Raw genomic sequence first — 21,858 nt, forward strand, 5'->3', positions numbered from 1 at the left:
GCTTCCCTCCCAGACACAATGGGAAGGCCTCAGTCCAAGCTCTGAGGGAAGACAGTTGAAGGACAGGGGGAACAAAGGTTCCGGAAATCAAGGCTTTTTTTCCATGTTTGTAATTATGCATATCCTGCAGGATCCGCATAATGGGTCCAATTCAGCCTCGCGGCCTTGGCCTTGCCACAAAATCGCTGTGTCCCTGGAGGAAGGTCAGTGCGCAGCGCGACGAGTGAGCAGGAAGCTTCCTGCGGATAATAACGCCTAAATTTTTTTCTTTTTTTCCAATTTCAGGGGTGAACTTTGCTCTTTCAACTTGCCTGCATGCATTTGCAAACATATTCTCAGCACACCCACACACTTGAAAATGCACACTGGCACTGTCTCTGAGACAAGCTTTGCAACAATTTTAGGTGACAGTAAAGCTGACCTCTACATTCCTGCTGGTGTGTGGTAGAATTTAGAAGTCTGAGAAGGCAAAACACTAGGCTAGGAAAACTGCAACTAACCCACCTCGGAAACACTACTGCTGAAGCACAGCATGGGAATAAAACACCTGGGTGCAGATCCATTTTCAAAAACATTTTTTTGAGAGAAAAACATAAACATTCAATTTTGATTTGAACACATCCATCAGGAAAAAAAAAAAAAAAACACCTTGGTTCCTCTCATGGGTTAACAGAATATCTATGCACTTACTTCAGAGTTCAGCAAATGAGTTTTCAGTTAAGTCTCTTTTTTGACAATTTTCACCATGTAATTCAGACTGATCACACAGCATTTTCAAACCAGAACAATATTTCCAACATGTGAACAGTATTCCTATGCTAATTTAAGTCCAAAGTGTAAGTGTTTGACATTCAGTTCAGTTCAGTCACTCAGTCGTGTCTGACACCCTGTCCATTACCAACTCCTGGGATTTACCCAGCATCAGGGTCTCTTCCAATGAGGCACTCCAAGGGATTCCCAAGAGTGTTCTCCAACACCACAGTTCAAAAGCATCAATTCTTCGGCACTCAGCTTTCTTTATGGTCCAACTCTCACATCCAAACATGACTACTGGACATTAAATATTCTAATAAAAAACCTAAAGAGAATATATTGAAAGTGAAAGAGGAGAGTGAAAAAGTTGGCTTAAAGCTTAACATTTAGAAAACTAAGATAATGGCATCCAGTCCCATCACTTCATGGCAAACAGATGGGGAAACAATGGAAATAGGGAGAGACTTTATTTTGGGGGGCTCCAAAATCACTGCAGATGTTGACTGCAGCCATGAAATTAAAAGATGCTTTCTCCTTGGAAGAAAAGTTATGACCAACCTAGACAGCATATTAAAAAGCAGAGACATTACTTTGCCAACAAAGGTCCGTCTAGTCAAGGCTATGGTTTTTCCAGTGGTCATGTATGGATGTGAGAGTTGGACTGTGAAGAAAGCTGAGTGCCGAAGAATTGATGCTTTTGAACTGTGGTGTTGGAGAAGATTCTTGAGAGTCCCTTGGACTGCAAGGAGATCCAACCAGTCCATCCTAAAGGAACTCAATCTTGAATATTCATTGGAAGGACTGATGTTGAAGCTGAAACTCCAATACTTTGGTCAGCTGATGTGAAGAGCTGACTCATTGGAAAAGACCCTGATGCTGGGAAAGATTGAGGGCAGGAGGAGAAGGGGATGACAGAGGATGAGATGGTTGGATGGCATCACCGACTCAATGGACATGAGTTTGGGTCAACTCTGGGAGTTGGTGATAGACAGGGAGGCCTGGTGTGCTGTAGTCCATGGGGTCACAAAGAGTCAGACACGAGTGAGCAACTAAACTGAAAGAGAATACTTGGGCTTCCAGGTGGCCCAGGGATAAAGAAGTGAAGTGAAAGTTGCTCAGTCATGTCTGAATCTTTGCAACACCACAGACTATACAGTTCATGGAATTCTCTAGGCCAGAATACTGCAGTGGGTAGCCTTTCCCCTCTCCAGGGGATCTTCCCAACCCAGGGACTGAGCCCAGGTCTTCTGCATTGCAGGTAGATTCTTTACCAGCTGAGCCACAAGGGAAGCCAAAGAATGCCCCTGTAAAAGCAGAAGATGCAGGAGACTTGGGTTCATTGCCTGGGTCAGGAAGATCCCCTGGAAAAGAAAATGACAACCCACTCCATGTTCTTGCCTGGATAAGCCTGTGAGACAGAGGAGCCTGGTGGGCTACAGTCCATGTGGTCACAAAGAGTAGGACACAACTGAAAACATACTCACTCACACACACACACACACACACACATACACAAAGAGAATATTTATCAACATGACTTGAGCCAAACTGATCTTAAGTCAGACATGTGAATTTCACATCTGGCCTTCACCAAATTTCACGGGTTTTAACAGAGGAAACAACTTTTACAAAATATTCAAGAGGCATGATTTTATATGCCCTCTCATTTCTAGCATCATCAGGTCCAAAGAACTGGTGCCCATTCTTTCCTATATATGTGTTTATAAAAAGGTTCTGTCATTCAATTGATTTTATTCATATTTTTCTGAAAAAGATCACATAGCCCCTTTTTCCCAGACCAACCATGATGGCACTTACTTCACATTTGCCCTAGTTGAAGTCCAAAAGAAAGTTGTCTCCTTGATGGATTTAAGCATTTCTGGACGTGTTTTCCCTTCTAGCTGTTGCTCCTAGTTATTCAGTCACCCTGGGTACGCATCAGTGGTCGGTGAACAATAAATTAAGTAGCCAGGTCACCAGGGTGGAGACAAACCCCTCTCCGGCTCCTCTAAGTCCCCAGTGCAGCTTCTGGCATTTAAATACCACAAAAATAAGAGATTTACCACTACTGACAGTCTCTTTGTCCCTTCCTTTCCCTGCCTACAGCCTCCTGCATTTTAATGAAGGCAAATTGCACATTCTCCTGCCAGGATAAAAGCCAATGCCCCCTAGGCTTTATTCTTAGGTGGCACCGCTTAAAAGAGAAATTCTTTTGTGGGGTTTTGGGAGGGTAGGGACTGGGGGAGGGGAAAGGACTGTCCCAGGGAACATTTCTCCCTACAGACTCCCCTGTGATTGTTTCTTTCCCAACTTCTCCTTGCAAGCTAGGCTGTTAAGGTACCAGACAAACTGGAGGAGTAAGGCTCCACTTTTTTGCTTCCAGGAATCCAGGCACTCATCAGTCCTCCTCTGTCATCCTCCCACCTATTTCTCTGAGGCCAAGATCATCCTTTTTCTTATAAAAGGATATTAGTAGAGAGGCTACATGGGATGAGTCCAAGACACACATTTTTCCCTTTTTTCCTGACACAAAGACAGCGGGCTGGAAAGTGCTAGGCATTTGCTAGAAGCAAACAGAACAGATGTGAGGAATAAAATGGGAATAAACCGAGAAACTACAATCACATAGGTAAGAGTCCGTTTCCATGGGTGATGCTTATGTGACTGGGAAGAGGGCTGAAGTCAAAAAATCAGTTTCCATGGAAACTTTGTTCTGGTGGAACATCACACCCTGCCTGCATGCATGGGGCTGTAAACTTTGGAGGTAAAGCATTGTGGCTACCACAGAACATGCGCTTAATAAATGGCCTGCCCTATTAGAGGTGGTCCCCTAGACCAGCCTGACTCGCTCTCAGCCTGCCTCTACCTAGAGAGGGAGGGTGTAGATGTATACGTATGGACACTTGCTCCTTGGGAGAGAAGCTATGACCAACCTAGAGAGCTGTAAACCTTGATATCACTTTGCTGACAAAGGTCCGTATAATCAAAGCTATGGTTTTTCCAGTAGTCATGTATGGATGTGAGAGTTGGACCATAAAGAAGGCTGAGCACTGAAGAATTGATGCTTTTGAACTGTGGTGTTGGAAAGGACTCTTGAGAGTCCCTTGGACTGCAAGGAGGTCCAACCAGTCCATCCTAAAAGGAGATCAGTCCTGGGTGTTCATTGGAAGCACTGTTGCTGAAGCTGAAACTCCAATACTTTGGCCAGCTCATGCGAAGAGCCAACTCCTTAGAAAAGACCCTAATGATCGAAAAGCGGGAGGAGAAGGGAGAGCAGAGGATGAGACAGTTAGATAGGACCACCTATCTGGAGATAATGGAGAGGAGGAGAGAGGAGCCTGGCCTGCTGCAGTCCATGGGGTCACAAACAGTCAGACGCGACTGAGCGACTGAACAACACGGCTGATTGACAATGTTGTACCGCACAGACACAGCCCTAAGGCAATTACGCTCCAGCAAATAAGAGAAAAGGCAAGAAAGTTAAACAAGAGATTGTTTTAAGTAAAAAAAAAAAGTGGAGGGAGGGAAAGAAAGTGGGGGAAATATTTTAGAAACTTGATATTTAAAGTAACTATGGCTGCTATACCAAAAACCTGGTGTATTCAAACAGCAGAAGGTTGTTCTCTCATAGTTCTAGAAGCTAGAAGTCTGAGCTCAGAATCACTGGGCCAAAGTTAAGATGTCAACAGGGCAAGGCTTCCTCCAGAGGCTCAAGGAGAGAATCTGGTCCTTGTGTCTTCTGGCATCTGGTGGCCGCTGGCTTTCCGTGGCTACGGCCTCCTCACGCCAGTCCTCGGGCCAGCATCCTCAAACCCCTTTCTGTTCTCCCTTCACACTGACTTCTCTATGTGAGTAACACTCCTTCCATGTCCCCCTTATTTATGTATCATTATACTGAGGACCCACCCAGATAATCCAGCATGATTTCCTTCTCTCAAAATCTGTAGCTTAACCCAGGAGCAAAAATCCCTTCTACAAATAAGACAAAAGCAAGGTTTACAGGTTCCAGGGCCTAGGACCTGATGTCTGCAGGGCCCACCATTTAGGCTACCACACCAGGAAAACTCAGTATTACCCAAAGAACCGAGCCAGCAGCAGTGACTACAAGAAGCCTCAGTCTGTTTCTATCACGGTGAAGACACTTACTGTAAAAGAGTGCGCTATTGCAGTGTAATGCCTGCAGTTAATGAATGTGATATCGCTGACACAGCACAAGTACCAGACCTTTTGGATTCAAATTAAAGCCCGAGCTGCTCAACGGCCTCCAGGATGGAAGCTGGGAGATGTCTGCATTATCCGTGTTGAGTGGGCTGAAGCCTCATTTCTCCTGCCAGTCCCCTGACCTGAGCTCTACCAACCCTCACTATTCCTTACTGTTAAACACAGTATATGTGAGGAAACCCATGAAGGAGCTGGTCTAGTTGATGAGGCTGGTTGGGGTAATAGGGATGTACCCTGCAATCCTTTACTTGGTAGGTTCCTTGATGGGCAAGAGAGTCAAGAGAGGGCTCCTGCATTTTTTTACTCTTTATTGGAATACACTTGCTTTACCATGCTGTGTTCGTTTCTGCAGTACAACAAAGTGAATCACCCATACACATACATATCAGCTCAGTCCAGTCGCTCAGTCGTGTCCCACTCTGCCAGCCCATGGACTGCAGCACGCCAGGCCTCCCTGACCATCACCAACTCCCGGAGCCTACTCAAACTCAAAGTCCATTGAGTCGGTGATGCCATCCAACCATCTCATCCTCTGTCGTTCGCTTCTCTTCCCACCTCAATCTTTCCCAGCATCAGGGTCTTTTCCAAGGTATGGTGGTGATGGTGGTTTAGTCACTAAGTCGTGCCCGACTCTTGCAACCTGGTGGGCTGTAGCCCGCCAGGCTCCTCTGTCCATGGGATTTTCCAGGCAAGGATACTGGAGTGGGTTGCCATTTCATTCTCCAGGGGATCTTCCCCACCCAGGAATTGAACCCAGGTCTCCTGTGTTGCAGGGAGATTCTTTACTGACTGAGCTATCAGGGAAGCCCTCATACGTTTCCAATGTATACATATATCCCCTCTTTTATAGATTTCATTCCCATTGAGGTCATCACAACGCACTAAGTAAAGTTTCCTGTGCTATACAGTAGGCTCTCATCAGTTATCTATTTTATACATAGTAGTATATATATATGCCTATCCCAATCTCCCAATCCATTCCACCTCCCCTTCCCCCGCTTTGGTATCCATAAACTTGTTCTCTACATCTCTAGTTCTGCTTTGCAAATAAGTTCATCTGCATCATGCTTCTAGATTCTACATATAAGCAATATTATACATCTGCTTTTCTCTTTCTGACTTACTTCACTCTGACAGACTCTAGGCCCGTCCACGTCTCTGCAAATAACCCAATGTCATTCCTTTTCTCGCCTGGAGAATCCCAGGGACAGAGGAGCCTGGTGGGCTACTGTCTATGGGGTCGCACAGAGTCGGACACGACGGAAGCGACTTAGCAGCAACAGCAGCAGCAGCATTCCTTTTCAAGGCTGAGTAATGTTCGTGGCAACCCTATGTACAGTATAGCCAGGACACGGAATCAGCCTGAGTGCCCACCAACAGAGGAATGGATGAAGAAGATGTGGTACATATATACAAGGGTCCTTGGATTTATTACCATTTTCTTTGCCGCCCTGCGGCTCTGCACAGTCCTCCAGGGTTCTTGGGTCCCTGAGTTAGAAACACCGGCTGAGGTGGGCCTGACCCTATACGTCTGGGCTCACGTCTGCTAGGAAACCAGCTGATGGACTTTTCTGCAGAGGAGAGTCCTACCTCCACAGAGTTCAACTAAATGTTATCCGTGGAAACAGATGGAATTAGTAATGAATGTCTGAGCCAATGTTTTAGGCCAAAATTATGCTTTCAACACATTTCAAAGTTGTCATTTCTTGATTTGTTCTCTAGTAACATCAATAAATTCCCTGTCCTTAGTACAATGCAAGGCTAGCACAAAGGTGAGGGAAGGGAGGCACTCACTGCGGGCACAAAATTTAAAAGAGAACTTAAATAACTCAGTAATTAAATAATATTTTAAATGCAACATTTAAAAAATATAGAATCAGCCAACTGAAGCCTACAGGCTAGCTATCTATTTCTGAACACAGAATTTTACTGGAAAAAGAACTAGGATTAGGGTGAAGGATGGCAGTCATGCAGGTTTTAGTTGGATTTTGTCTTTAGTCTTTAAAATGTTGATATTTTGTTCATTAAGGATTTTTTGTATTGTTTTTTACTTTTTCAAGTAATTTCAAAATAATTTTGGCTTTTAAATTTATTTTTTAATTAAAATATTTTTGAAGCCTAATTTTTCAAGATCGAAGCCATTATATCTTGATATAGAGCACAAATGTTTTACGTATATTTCCCAATTTATCACAGATAATAGTAAAAAAGATGTATTTAAGAATTCAGATTTAATAAATTAGTCTTTACCACTTTGCCAAGGATATTAATGAAACTGCATTTATCTTTTACTATATGTACACAGTAGCCAAATGTTTATTTGCCATTACTTTTACACTACTAATGCAAATGTCAACATAATAAAAAAGGCAAAAAGCATCTTAGACTTCTTATGAAAATATTTTTGGTCCCACACATCCCTTGACAGGGTCTTAGGAAAACCCAGAAACCTATAGATCACACTTTGAAAATTGCTGCCTTAAAGGATAAGGTTTTAATGATTTAAAGGTTAAAATCATTAAAGGTCAAAACCATTATCCATAACGAGCTAAGATCCTCAGTCAGATGGTGCAACAAAATTATGACTAACTCCAAAGTTAGCGTTGCAGAAACAAGCAGTGAAGAGTCAAAGCAAATTGATCCATCTGTCGTATAAACAGTTCTGAGCAATTAGGAAATCTTCAAAGCTCAAGGTATGGGCAAGATGTGAAAGAATCTGAATCCTTTGAAAATAATCAGTGATCAAGCCGGCAGGGCCATTTTAGGGCAACAGAGCGGAGGAAACCTCATTTCTCGCCTCAGTTATCTCCTGGGAATGAGGCAGCAAAGGAATCTATCTTAGTAGCAGGAAGATCCAGGCAAATATACCACACAGAGCACCCCTAGGCTGTTCAAAGGTCCTGGGGCCAGTCTGCCTGGTGGGAATCCTCTCTCTTGCCACTTCCTAGCATCTAACTGTGAGCATATTCCCAAACCATTATCTGTCCCAGTCTCCTCATGGGTACTACGAATATAATATTAAATACCACAGATGACTAACAAACACATGAAAAGATGCTCAACATCACTCATTATCAGAGAAATGCAAATCAAAACCTCAATGAGCCACCATTACACGCCAGTCAGGATGGCTGCTATCCAAAGGTCTACAAGCAATAAACGCTGGAGAGGGTGTGGAGAAAAGGGAACCCTCTTACACTGTTGGTGGGAATGCAAACTAGTACAGCCGCTATGGAGAGCAGTGTGGAGATTCCTTAAAAAGCTGAAAATAGAACTGCCATATGACCCAGCAATCCACTGCTGGGCATACACACCTAGGAAACCAGATCTGAAAGAGACACGTGCACCCCAATGTTCATCGCAGCACTGTTTATAATAGCCAGGACATGGAAGCAACCTAGATGCCCATCAGCAGACGAATGGATAAGGAAGCTGTGGTACATATACACCATGGAATATTACTCAGCCATTAAAAAGAATACATTTGAATCAGTTCTAATGAGATGGATGAAACTAGAGCCCATTATACAGAGTGAAGTAAGCCAGAAAGATAAAGACCAATACAGTATACTAACACATATATATGGAGTTTAAAAAGATGGTAACGGTAACCCTATATGCAAAACAGAAAAAGAGACACATATGTACAGAACAGACTTTTAGACTCTGTGGGAGAAGGCGAGGGTGGGATGTTCAGAGAGAACAGCATTGAAACAAGTATACTATCAAGGGTGAAACAGATCATCAGCCCAGGTGGGATGCATGAGACGGGTGCTCAGGGCTGGTGCACTGGGAAGACCCAGAGGGATGGGATGGAGAGGGAGGCGGGAGGGGGGATCGGGATGGGGAACACATGTAAATCCATGGCTGATTGATGTCAGTGTATGGCAAAAACCACTACAATATATAAAAAAAAAAAAAAGAAAAAGAAAAAATAAATAAATAAAACACAGATATGGAATAGAGAAATTAAAAAAAATTAAATACCTTCCTTCTATAACTCTTATAAAGAGCTCATGAGATGATGTAGTAAAACTCTGAGCACCGTGCCCGAGAGAGTAAATATTTAGTAAATGTAACATGAAAAACAAACCTACTGGGACTTCCCTGGCAGTCCAGTGGCTGGGACTTTGCCTTCCAACGCAGGGGGTTTGGGTGTGAACCCTGATTGGGAGACTAAGATCCCATAAGCCCCATGGCCCAAAAAAGCAAACATCATAAAACAGAAGCAATATTGTAACAAACTCAGCAAAGACTTCTAAAATGGTCTACATCCAAAAAATAAATAAATGGAAAAAAAAAAAAAACCTTTTATATCAATTCATTGCCCTGTGTTCAGTGACTTCTCCCCAACGGCACAAATGCTTACCTCACTGTCTTATTGGTGTTAGGCGTTCAGTAAAGGTTAAATCCTCCCTCCAGCCAGACTGGGAAGCCTGTCTGGACCTGTCATTTCATCCACACTTCTTTGAGTGTCATGGGTTTTTCACCAACAATTCACTGAGAAAAATGATGCTTAAATGCCAGAAAATATACCAATGTGCAAACTGTCATGTAGAAATGAAAATGTTATATGATAGAATCATGCTTGATATTTGCTTAAAGTTGTATTTAATGATGTTGAAAACCCATGGGAAAAACAAAGGGATTGTTTTAGAAAATCCAAACTAGCAAACCATTTAATCCGAGAGAAAAACATCCCTTTTTCTAGGTTTCTGTGGTAGACAAAATGTTTGCTACCCCACAAGCATGTCTGCGTCCTAATCCTCAGAACCTGTGACAAAGTCCGCTTACATGGCAAGAGCCTTTGCAGAAGTGATTAGGTTAAAAAACCTGGAGACGGGCAAATTATCCTGGATTATCCTCGTGGGCCCAACATCACCACAAGGGCCCTTAGAAGCAGGAGAGGAAGGCAGCAGCCAGCCAGGGGACGAGCTGACGGCGGAAGAAGGGCACAGAGAGAAGCCACACGGCTGCGTCTGGAGACTGAGGGAGCGGCCACGCGCCAGAACCTCGGGCAGCCTCCAGAGGCTTCCCCAGGGCCTGCTAACAGGAACGCAGATCGGCAGCTTGATTCAGCTCGGTGACACCCCCGTCAGACTTCTGCACGACAGCATTACCAGATAATCAAGCGGTGGGGGCTACTGAGGATAAGGTAGGCAACTAATGGGAACTCCGCCCGGGGCTCCGCGGTCAGTCAGCTCAGTCGGGTCTGACTGTTTTGCGACCCCATGGACTGCAGTCCGCCAGGCTCCTCTGTCCGTGGGACTCTCCAGGCAAGAATACTGGAGGGGGTCGCCAGTCCCTCCTCCAGGGGATCTTCCCGACCCAGGGATCGAACCCATGTCTCCTGCATGGCAGGCAGATTCCTCACCGTCTGAGCCACCGGGGAAGCCCATACCTGGTGCTTCCAGAGCACGCTGCTGCATGCTTGGTGATCTGTGGTCACCTAAACGGGAAGGGAATTAAAAAGAGGGGATGTGTGTATACGTGTGGCTGATTCACTTGGCTACACAGCAGAGCCTGACACAGCAGGATGGAGCAGCTATGCCCCAGTATGTTTTTTTTTTAATGTGGTACATATATGCAATGGAATACGGCTCAGCTGTAAAAAAGGATGAACCAGTGCCATCTCCAGCAACATGGATGCAACTAGGGATGATCACACCAAGCGAGACGAGTCACAAAGAAAGACAAGCACCACAGGCTATCACTCTTATGTGGAATCACCGTGGGCAAGCTTCAGTGCCCAAGAAAATAAGTAGCCAGCTCACCAGGGTGGGAACTACCCAGGCCCCTGGCTTCAGCCAGCTTCCCAGGGCAGCTTCTGGCCATTCAAACGCCACAGAGCCGGGGACTTGACCACTCGCGGCAGTCCCCACCCCTGAAGATCTGGGCTCTTACGGCCTGAGGTACAGGAACACCCACGTGTAACCGGCGGCTCTGACAGAGATGGTTAGCGGTCCACACTTTTAGAGACATCCGATTCACCCAGAGGGAGCTTACAAGTTAGGCGCTGAGTAAATATAATTCCATCTGTAATAGAAGAATCCATATGCATCCTTCCAAGGAGAGGTGAACAGCCAGGGACAAAGGTAAAAGGCTAGCAAAGGCCCAGAACACACAGATCCTTCCACAGGCTTCTGTTAAGAAACACGAGGTGCAGAGTTAAGCGCGAGGAGACCTCCTCCTGCTGTCTCCTAGGCAGCCAGGCTCAGGGCCCTGGAGCAGACACAGCAGAATCCTGGCAGTCCTACAGACCTCTCTTGGGAAAGCATCCCTGGGAAGCACAGACCTCCGTCCCAACCCTCCCCAGCCCCTCACCTGGCCTACCTGTCCCCCCTGCTTCTTTAGGAGGTGGTGACGAGCTGGCCCAGGGTGCATCATCTTCAAACTGAACCCAGTTGCTGATGGCCGAGACCAGGTCAGGTGGGCGCCGCTCGGGGCTCCCAGGAGGCGAGGCCACTTCAGAGATTAGGCCCAGCTTTTCAGAAGAGTCATCATGCTCTGAGTGGGAAAGGTCCTGAGAGCCTCCATCCAAGACATGGTGCTCCCCGGAGGAGCTCTCGGACTGGTCTGAGGAAGAGGAGGCTCCTGGGACGTGTTCTTTGGGGCCCCCTGAAACAGATACCAGAAACTGCCATCAGCTCAGAGGTGGAAGGTCACTCTTCAGGACTGTCTCGTGGAGGAAAAAACAGAAAAGGCAACGGGTGATCAAAGGACTCACCATGACAGAGTGTGAAAGGAAAGAGACAGCCATGCCCACTGCTTCTATGCTAAAGAAGTGTTTTCCCAAAAATGTATGAAAACTATACCCTAGGATATGGTGCTGGAGAAAACTCTTGAGAGTCCCTTGGATGGCAAGCAGACAAACCAGTCCATCCTAAAGGAAATCAACCCTGAATATTCATTGGAAGGACTGATGCTGAAGCTCCAATACTTTGGCCACCTGATGCGAAGAACTGATGGATTGGAAAAGTCCCTGATGCTGGGAAAGATTGAAGGCGGGAGGAGAAGGGGACGACAGAGGATGAGATGATTAGATGGCATCACTGACTCTATGGAGATAAGTTTGAGCCAACTCTGGGAGATAGTGAAGGACAGGGAAGCTTGGCGTGCTGCAGTTCATGAGGCGGCAAAGAGTCGCACATGACTTAGTGACTGAACAACAAAGGTTGTCCCCGGCAGTCTCCATGCAGGCTAAGACTGGGAGTCTGGTCTGGTTCACTATTCTTATCCTACCATCTACTTCAGTGCTTGGGGTGTCACACACAAAAAATTGTTGCAAAGGCCAAGCAAGAAATAGAACTGGGTCAAATTGAAAAGCAAAAGGCAGTAGGGATTGGTGGAGACTGTGGCTCAACAGGAGACCTTCTGTCTGGACTAAAAACACTCCAATTCAAAGTGTGTACAATCCAGAGGACACACATCTGCGGGCCACCACAAGCAAACTCTGCACTAATGACCAGCTCAACATGGCGCAGAGACCCTTCCTCTAGCTTTGTTTCACTTTATTGGTCCTGGAACAGTTGACAGCCTTCAAATATTTGTTTTTAAATAACAGATACATGTGTTAAAATTCATCAACTGTAGACCAAAAATGATCAATTTTACTGTATGAAAGCTTCTAAAAAATAAACATACTCATATGAAACTCCTTTCTCCCATCACTAGCCAAACAAACTGGTTCACTCGAATGTAATCAAAGCCTTTAGACAAGAGCTGTCCCAAAGAAACAAAAGGTGGGCCACATACGTTTAAATTTTCCAGTAGCCACATTTAAAAAATTAAAAAGAAACAGGTGAAACTATTCTTAATAATGTATTTCAACTCAATTTGTTGAAAATGTATAATTCCAACACATGATAAAAAATTGTTAAAGAAACATTTAACTTTAACTAGGTCCTCGAAATTCAGTGTGGCTATTTCACATTTCTTAAAGTGTTAGTCACTCAGTTGTGTCTAACTCTTGTGACCCCATGGACTGTAGCCCGCCAGGCTCCTCTGTCCATGGGATTTCCCAGGCAAGAATACTGGAGTGGGCTGCCATTTCCTTCTCCAGGGACTCTTCCCGACCCAGAGATCAAATCCCGATCTCCTGCATTGCAGGCAGATTCTTTACCATCTGATCCACCCAGTTTATAGTGCGTCTCAATTCAGACTGGCCACGTTTCAAGGACTCCATATGGCTATAAAGCTTACAGCATGCCCGTAAACTCCACTTTCCAGGCGCTGTAAATAAAGTTGGGATGATTCAGGAGGCAGCCGCAGGGGCCATGGAAGATAAGCAGCTGACATGGCTCTGTAAAAAGCTCCTGCATCCTACGGTGACCTTCACCCTTGAGCACAGTCCCACAGAAGTCAACCTAGCCACCTTCACCATGATCACGAGTGACAACTACTGAGTTCTCTGCATGTGCCTGTCCCCGGTTGTAAGCGGTTTTTTATATGCTAATCACTTAATCCTCACTGCCACCCTGAGGTCGGCACTGTGATTATCCACATTGCTCAGATGGACTACCACCCAGAGAGGTAAACAAATCATCTGCCCAATTATCCACATCCATGATGGAGCCAGGATTTCAGCCCAAGGGATCTGGTTCGAGCGCCTGTCAGTCTTTTTGACGACTGTCCTTTGAAAACTGAGACAAGCCGAATGGCTGTTGGGAGTAATAACCAAAAAGACTGAGTGTAAAGTACTTTGTAAATAGGAAGTTTATATTCAGGGCTTCCCTGACAGCTCAGTTGGTAAAGAATCAGCTTGTAATGCAGGAGACCCTGGTTCGATTCCTGGGTCAGGAAGATCCCCTGGAGAAGGGATAGGCTACCCACTCCAGTATTCTTGGGTTTCCCTTGTGGCTCAGCTGGTAAAGAATCAGCCTGCAATGCAGGACACCTGGGTTCGATCCCTGGGTTGGGAAGATCCCCTGGAGAAGGGAAAGGCTACCCACTCCAGTATTCTGGCCTGGAGGATTCTATGGACTGTATATTCCATGGACTTGGTAAATATGAAGTTTATGTTCATTGAAAGAGAGCAATGATAAGGAAATGAAGTGATAAGTGAAGTGAAATGAAGGGAAGTGATAAACTGACTTTTTCCTTGTCAATATCCTACTGAGGACTTCCTGGTGGCCCAATGGATAAGAATCTGCCTGTCAATGCAGAGGACACAGGTTTGATCCCCGGTCGGGGAAGATTCTACATGCTACGGAGTAACTAAGCCCGTCCACCAGCACTACAGAGCCAGCACTCGAGAGCCCGCACACCACAGCTAGCCAGCCTCCGTGCTGCAAGGACTGAATCCACCATGCACCTTGAGCCCATGCTCCACAGCAAGAGAAGACACCACAGTGCTAAGCCTGCACACTGCAGGTTTATCGAGAGAGCGGCCCCCGCTGGGCGCACCTAGAAAAAGCCCGTGCAAAGCAACCAAGACCTAGCACGGCCAAAAATAAATAAATAAAATGCTAAATAAAAGGCCCCATGGAAAGAAGGCTCCAATAAAAGCCACAACACACAGGTGTGGTCCTTGGTTGATTTTTTCACGTAGGCAGTGAAAGCTCTCCTTACCCTCAGAAGGGATGGGAAAGAGTGGCTCCTCATTGAAGGAGACCCACTCGGACTGGTGGGTGGCGATCACATGGTCCAGGGTCGTCATGCTAGGAAGTTGCTGGGCATCTTCACTGCAGGCCTCAGGCAGACCCCAGAGCGATGTCTGGGGCTGGGCAGGGGTCTGGGAGCGCAGGGGACGTGGGCCTGGGGTCTGTCATGGGGTCTTGCGGAGAGTGGCACGCAGAACGCGGACAGAGTAGCCTCTCTTCCCTTTGGTTAATCTGCCAGGCAGAAATCTGTTTTTAAAAAATAATAAAAATTACAGGGGATAACCATCACATTATAATAAAAATTACAGGGGATAACCATCACATTGTAATAAAAGTTACAGGGGATAACCATCACACTGTAACCAAGCCGCACAGACCTGGGCTTGCCACAGTGTCCAGCAGGAGACCCGGGTCGTTTCCAACCTGTTTCCCTTTCTCCGTCCCTGTCTTGCCCACACTTCTCAATAGAAATGTCTTCCGTGAGCATGGAGATCTCTGCGTGTGCCTTCACATCAGATTTACAAATGTTGTTGCCATGTTGTTCAGCTGCCCGGTCACGTCCAGCTCTTTGGACCCCACGGACTACACCACGCCAGGCCTCGCTGTCCCTCACCGTCTCCCAGAGTTTGCCCAAACTCTTGTTCATTGCATCGGTGATGCCGTCCAACCGTCTCATCCTCTGATGCCCTCTTCTCCTTCTGCCCTCAGTCTTTCCCAGCATTAGACAGATTCACAAATAATCACACACATTTTAGCAAACAGATTTTCAAATGTTCCCAATTACTATATTTTGGAAATAATTTTCCTCTATAATATAATACCATTATTGTAAAACTAATATCAACATTTTTCAAAGAGTTTTCACTTTCCTTTACCAGATGGCAAAATAAAAGCAACGTTCTTTCCTATTAAATCAGCGTGGTTTCTTGCCTTAGGCAGGTAGCTCTTTGGAAGCCTGATTTAAACCTTTGGCAGAAACCCAACCATCTCCAGATGGTATCTCCGAGCACAATTTACCAGTCAAGAAAAACAGAAATGGATTTATCTTGTTCATTTGGAGTAAGGGGGGCAGGGCATATCTGCTGTAGTGGAAAATGTGAGTTAAAAGAAACACAATTGCATTCTAGGTCGATTTGAATTAGCATGTAAAAGGGTAGCCTTTACTCACGCTGCAATTATGTTCCATGGAAGAATACTTACTAGACTCTAATACTGTTTGTACTATTAATGCTTTCTTTTTGCAACTGGAACTTTTTTTTTAACTGGAGCGTAATTGCTTTACAACGTCGTGTTGGTTTCTGCCATACAACAGTGTGAATAAGTACACACGTCTCCACGAGCCGCCCTCCCACCACCCCATCCCACCCCTCGAGGCTGTCACAGAGCACTGTGCGTTCAGCTCCGCGTTATACGGGCAACTTCCCACCAGCCATCCACTTGACACCCGGGAATGTGTGTATTTCCACGCTACTCCCTCGAGTCATCCCACCCTCTCCTCCCTCCCTGTGTCCATGCCTGTTCTCTCGTCTGCGTCTCTACTCCTGCCCTGCAAATAGGCTCATCTGTACCGTTTTTGTAGATTCCATATATCGTCATTAATATAGGATATTTGTTTTTACCTTTCTGACTTATTTCACTCTGTATTATAGGCTCTAGGTTTATCCACCTCACTAGAACTGACTCGAGTTGGTTTCTTTTTATGGCTGAGTAACATTTCACGGTATGTGTGGACTCCATCTTCTTTATCCATTCATCTGTCGATGCACACCCAGGCTGCTCTCATGTACTGGCTACTGTAGGTAGTGCTGCAATGAGCACTGGAATACACGAGTCTTTCTGAATTACGGCTTTCTCAGGGTGTATGCCCAGTAGTGGGACTGCTGGGACATACGGTGGTTTTATTCCTATTTTTTAAGGAATCTCCATACTGTTTTCCATAGTGGCTGTATCAATTTACATTCCCACTAATAGTGCAAGAGGGAATCTAACTCTTGATCTTGGAATGAATTAGTAAAGTCTGAAAATGCAAAATTAATGCAATTAATTAATTCCCAGAATTAATACAAAATTAATGTTTCCACATAAGAGCTACTATCCACTTTGAACAGTATCAGTTCCTATTAACTGGATACTCAATATCCATTTTAGTCTAGAACAATTTAACTCATAGCCTTCTAACTGGTGCACGATAAGAAAACGTTGAAATTTTACTATAGGTTATTACCTGCAGTAAATATTCTATGCTGAGGATAACCAGAATAGAAACATTTAATACCTTTTGTTTTTTTGGTAATTACAACAATTAATTTTGCTGCATGATACTTCCTAAAATTAAATAATGCTTCTTATAGAATCTATAATTTTCAGAAACCTATTTTCATACCATTCTTTGATTCAATAGCCCTTGTAGTTGGGTAAGACAGGTATTACCATAATTCTTTCACAGATGAAGAAATCTGGGCTGAGGGAAGTTAAGTGACTTATCCAAAGCTTCTGTTGTTTTGAGGCTTTTGTATGATACCCTAATATTCCTAAGATGTTTCCTCCAGGTTTCTAAGTGGAAGAATTCACATATCCTATAATAGTGGCAAATGGATTCTTCTTATTCCACTGTAAGAGACCACCAAAAATGAATCAAGTAGAGGTCATCACAAGCAGGGGTGTTAGATGCACCAGGCTAGGAAGTGAAGGATGCAACACTTGAACCCAGGTCTTCTGATGCCAAAACACTCTAATCTTTGGGTCACAGCCACAAGGAAACACACTGGGGAATATATACAGAGAGAGACTATCCCACAACTGAAGCACTCTACAGACATCAGTTCTAATAGAACTATAATGAAATGATCAGTGAAACTCCTCACTGGACATATGCGAGGGAATCCAAGCTGTGCAGAGAATTGAAAGTTCTCTTCCAAGTTCCTCTCCTAAGATCCTTACAAGTCAAGGGACCAGATATGTGCAAACAGCCTAGAGAATGACTGCTCCAACCAGATCTCACCAGATAACCAGGCAGCGCTCACAGACCCAAAGAGCTGAGTCTGGTGGGCTTCCTCCATAAGCCTCTCTCCAGTCTGTCAAATGCTAGCATTGCTCAGTGTGGTAACAGCTGCAGGCCAAGGTAAGACAGTCAAATTGAAGAGTCAGATACCCTCTCTCCAACAACAGCAGCGTGTAAACCAGCTCCAACAGCCACCACAAAGCCACAGTCCAAGTCCACATGCTGACACATGCAGCCTCACAGCTCAATGGGGAAAATATTCTGCCTATCCCGTGATGGTGAATCCCGTGAGATTCACGGATGAATGTGGGTGGGTGAGGGGAAGCAGAGAATGAGAGGAAAATGGGTGAAGATAATGGACAAAATAGCTAGAAATTTTAGAACTCAGACATTTTAAAGACCAGCAGTCCAGCTCTCAACTTTCACCGATAAAAAACAGACAGACAGACAAGCAAAACAGAACAAAACAACCCAAACTGAGGCCCAGGGAAGTCAGGCAGAGCAATAGCAGAGGCTGAGATAGGCTGGGGAGTTCCACTGTCTGGATTTGAACCACGTACAGTCTGTAAGTCTCAGCTCAACCCGGTGCAGCAAGAAAAACAAAACACATCAATATTCTAAGGATTAAGTAAGATACTATACATCAAGTGCTTAGCACTGTGCTAGAAAATGCTCTGTAACAATGGTGATGATCAGAGCAGGTGAGTTTCCAGAGGGCTTACTGCGCACCAGGCTCTAGTCCAGACTCTCTAAAAACGCCAGCTATGGGCATCACTGCTGTAGGTAAACGACTCGCACTGCTTATTGGTGGAAGTTTTGAGATCAGAAAGCAAATTTCGTGAAACGACCCCACTTCTGTCACTGGCCCATTCAGATTTTAGTGATTTCCCTTTTCAACTCCTTCTCAGAGCAGTTCTCCCAGATGCTAAGTGGAGTCTGGCACTCAAAGCCCTCTTCCTAGATGCAAGTGCATTCTGGCTGGGAAACCGAGACACCTCCTCAGAAGTATGAACAGAAGAGGAGATCCCAAGATTGATCTCCCCTTTCTAGTCCATCCCAGATCCAGACTTGACCTGGTTACAAATCATGAGAAGTCTCAAGAAAGCCTGCAGGACAGCATTGAGTGCCAGGAACACCCTATCCTAACCTTGTGAAATCGACTCTAGGTGTGTGCCATGAACCAGCCACATCTGGGGAACCCTGAGATGCCTGAGCTTAGAAGAGCTGGGAGCCCACAGAGGAACCTGATCACCATGAGGCCATGCTCAGACCGGAACTGGTTTCTCTGCAAAAACCTCACCCCATTTTTAGAACATGAATCATGAATTGAGGCTTAGGCTCACCACAAATGAGCGGTGACTCACAATCAGCAACAGTGTTGACCAGGAGCCACTCAAAACCTCACTCAAGTTTCTGGGCTGCCACTGCAGAGAGAAGCTCCTTCCCCGGCTTCCCTAACCACACTCAAATGTGGGTGTGGAGAATGCAGTTGCTGCATAAGATGAGAGCCTGAGAAACAGATCTGCCTTATGGCAATCTCTTACTATGCATTCATGAGCCCTAGGTGTCCAGAAATGTACCAGGAACCCTTTGAGATACTGGGAGATCAGGGAGCTCGCAATCTAGCTGTAGACGTGAAGATGCTCAGAACAGTGAACACAGCAAATCTGGAAACAGCTGCCTGCTGGAGGACACACCGGAAATGCTGCAAAAGATTGGTCACAGAGAGACCTGCAAGGGCTAGAACCATCAGGGATTGAGCAGGATTTTGGATTTGAAAGATATCCTTGGCTGAAAGATACCAGGGTTTCCCTGGTGGCTCAGGTGGTAAAGAATCCATCTGCAATGCAGGAGACCTGTATTCAATCCCTGGGTCGGGAAGATCCCCTGGAGACTAGGGACTAGGTCAGTACTCTTGCCTGCAAAATTCCATGGACCGAGGAGCCTGGCAGGCTACAGTCCATGGGGTTGGAAAAAGTCGGACACGACTGAGCGACTGACACTTGCACTTTTTTCACTTGGCTCTGAACCACCAGAAGGAAAAAGTAAGGCCACCCTTGGGACAAGGGTCAGTCTAAGTGACAATGAAGAATCAGACCTTCGTGGGACTTGTTTCTGGGCCAGTGAAGAGGTCAGTCTGATGACAACTGGGGAGATGCGAGGAGAAAGGACTGATGGACCTTAAAGCCGAGAAGATTTCAGGGGGCCACGGGAAGCTTACGAGTATAGAGTGACTCAAGAAATGTGCTTAAGGGAGATGGACAAGCCTGCGCTGAGCAGGAGTCTGGCGATGGATGCTATCAACCGCAACCGGACCCCTGTGTGTCCCACAAAGCCAGGGGTCAGCATCATCAGGAACATGTACTGTGCATGACCCCACTCTAGGGCCTGACAGTACCTGGGAGAATGAGACAGCATCAGTAGACCCCAGTAGCTTACAGGAGATTGTCATTAATGACCGTGACCTTAATACAACAATAAGCTTCCTGGTGGCTCAGAGGGCAAAGAATCTGTCTGCAGTGTGGGAGACCCAGGTTCGATCCTTGGGTCTGGAAGATCCCCTGGAGAATGGCCACCCACTCCAGTATTCTTGCCTAGAGAATCCCATGGACAGAGGAGCCTGGCGGGCTACAGTCCATGGGGTCACAAAGAGTCGGACACGACTGAACGACTCACAGGTGTGTACTGGCTCTTTCACCTTCTGGGACAAGTTAGCCACAAAACAATGACATCACCCGAGCAGAGAGTTAGGTTGTTAAGAGACCACCCGGGGCTTGAGCAGGAGGAGCTCACGAGCTACACCTTAAACGAGAAGGGAGGGCTCTAGCCAAACAAGCAGAGGGGCAAAGGCATTCGAGGAACAGTGGGCAGAAATGGCATGTCCAGGTCACCGTGAGTCAGCCTCTGTCCACCTGAAGAGGGTGGCACTGAGTTGAGCGCACGAGAAAAGGAGGTGCTGGAGCAGAGACAGTCCTGGATTTCAGAGTTTGAACTCTGGAAACTACCCTTTCTGTTCCCACAGCCACTGGTGTGGGTCAGCCCCTCAGTGATTCAGACAATTACCCGTCTCTTACCTACCTCCCTTCCCTGGTGGCTCAGCCGGGAAGAAGAATCCACCTGCAGTGCAGGAGACCTGGGTTCGATCCCCGGGTTGGGAAGATCCCCTGGAGAAGGGAAAGGCTGCCCACTCCAGTATTCTGGCCTGGAGAATCCCATGGACTGTGTGGTCCATGGGGCTGCAGAGTCAGACACGACTGAGCAACTTTCACTTTATCTGTCTCCCTGCCTTTAGCATCATCCCCTCTAAACCTGTGATCCAACCTACTACGCCTAAAACCTGAAAATGCCCATGCCAGAGCTCTGCTTAAAATTAAGTCCTCACGGGCTCCCCACAGCCAGAGATTCCTTTCCCCTTATGTCAGCCAGAGTCCATTTCTACTGCTTGCAGTGAGGACCTCTGATGTAGGGTATCCCTCCTCAACTCCCACTAATCTCGCTGGTTCCTCATCACCTACGTCCTCTGCATGCTGACAGTATCTTACCTACACTCATTTACCAAATGATGATGAACTGGTTGGCTAAGGTGGCTGTCATGTCAATTAGCCTGTGAGGAAAGGGACTGGATTTTATTCTTGTGATGTCCTCCAACTCGTAGACAAGAGTCTGGCATTTAGAAAATGTTTATTGGGTAAATAGATGAATGAATGAACAAATCAACTTATTTTACCACATAGTAGGTAGCCTCTCAGGTCTTCTGAACTAGTAACTATTTTAGAAAGGTTAATTTAAACACTATGTGTAAGACAGACTGGGAAACAACCTGGATACAGAGCAACTTGTCCGTTCTCCTTTCTCTTTGACCTAACACTGGGCTAGTCCAGCACAGTAGCTACCAGACAGGGGTACCTATGAAAATGTGCTTAGACCAAACGGAGCTGTTCTTCAGTGTAACATACACATCAGATTTCAAAAAGCATAAATATGTATAAAATATTTAATGATTTTTATACTAATTACATGTTAAAGTGGTATTTCAGAATATACCAGGTTTAAAAATAAGCTAAATGTTAAAAATGAATTTCACCTGTTTAAGGTTTTTTAATGGGGCAATTAGAAAACGTAAAACAGTACATATGCGGCCTATACTACTATTGGATAGAACTGCTCCAAAACAGTCCATTATTTATCTTTGTTTTTGAAGAATATTTTGCACTAGACATGAAATTGGAGTATGACTATTTTTTTTCCTTCAGTATCTTGTCTTATTGTCTCTGTTGTTCT

At 45.5% G+C, this 21,858-nt stretch overlaps 1 protein-coding gene across 1 annotated transcript in view; it reads right to left on the reverse strand.

The window, feature by feature from the left end:
* STON2 (stonin 2) overlaps positions 1-21,858 on the reverse strand; it is a 158,616-nt gene that overhangs the window by 103,624 nt on the left and 33,134 nt on the right. The window contains 2 exon segments of the mRNA XM_065941909.1: positions 11,308-11,592; positions 14,545-14,822. Of these exon segments, the coding sequence (XP_065797981.1) occupies positions 11,308-11,592; positions 14,545-14,632 (373 nt within the window). The 5' untranslated portion in view covers positions 14,633-14,822.

This window comes from Muntiacus reevesi, chromosome 7 (genome assembly GCF_963930625.1).
Source record: "Muntiacus reevesi chromosome 7, mMunRee1.1, whole genome shotgun sequence".
Taxonomy (NCBI): Eukaryota; Metazoa; Chordata; class Mammalia; order Artiodactyla; family Cervidae; genus Muntiacus; species Muntiacus reevesi.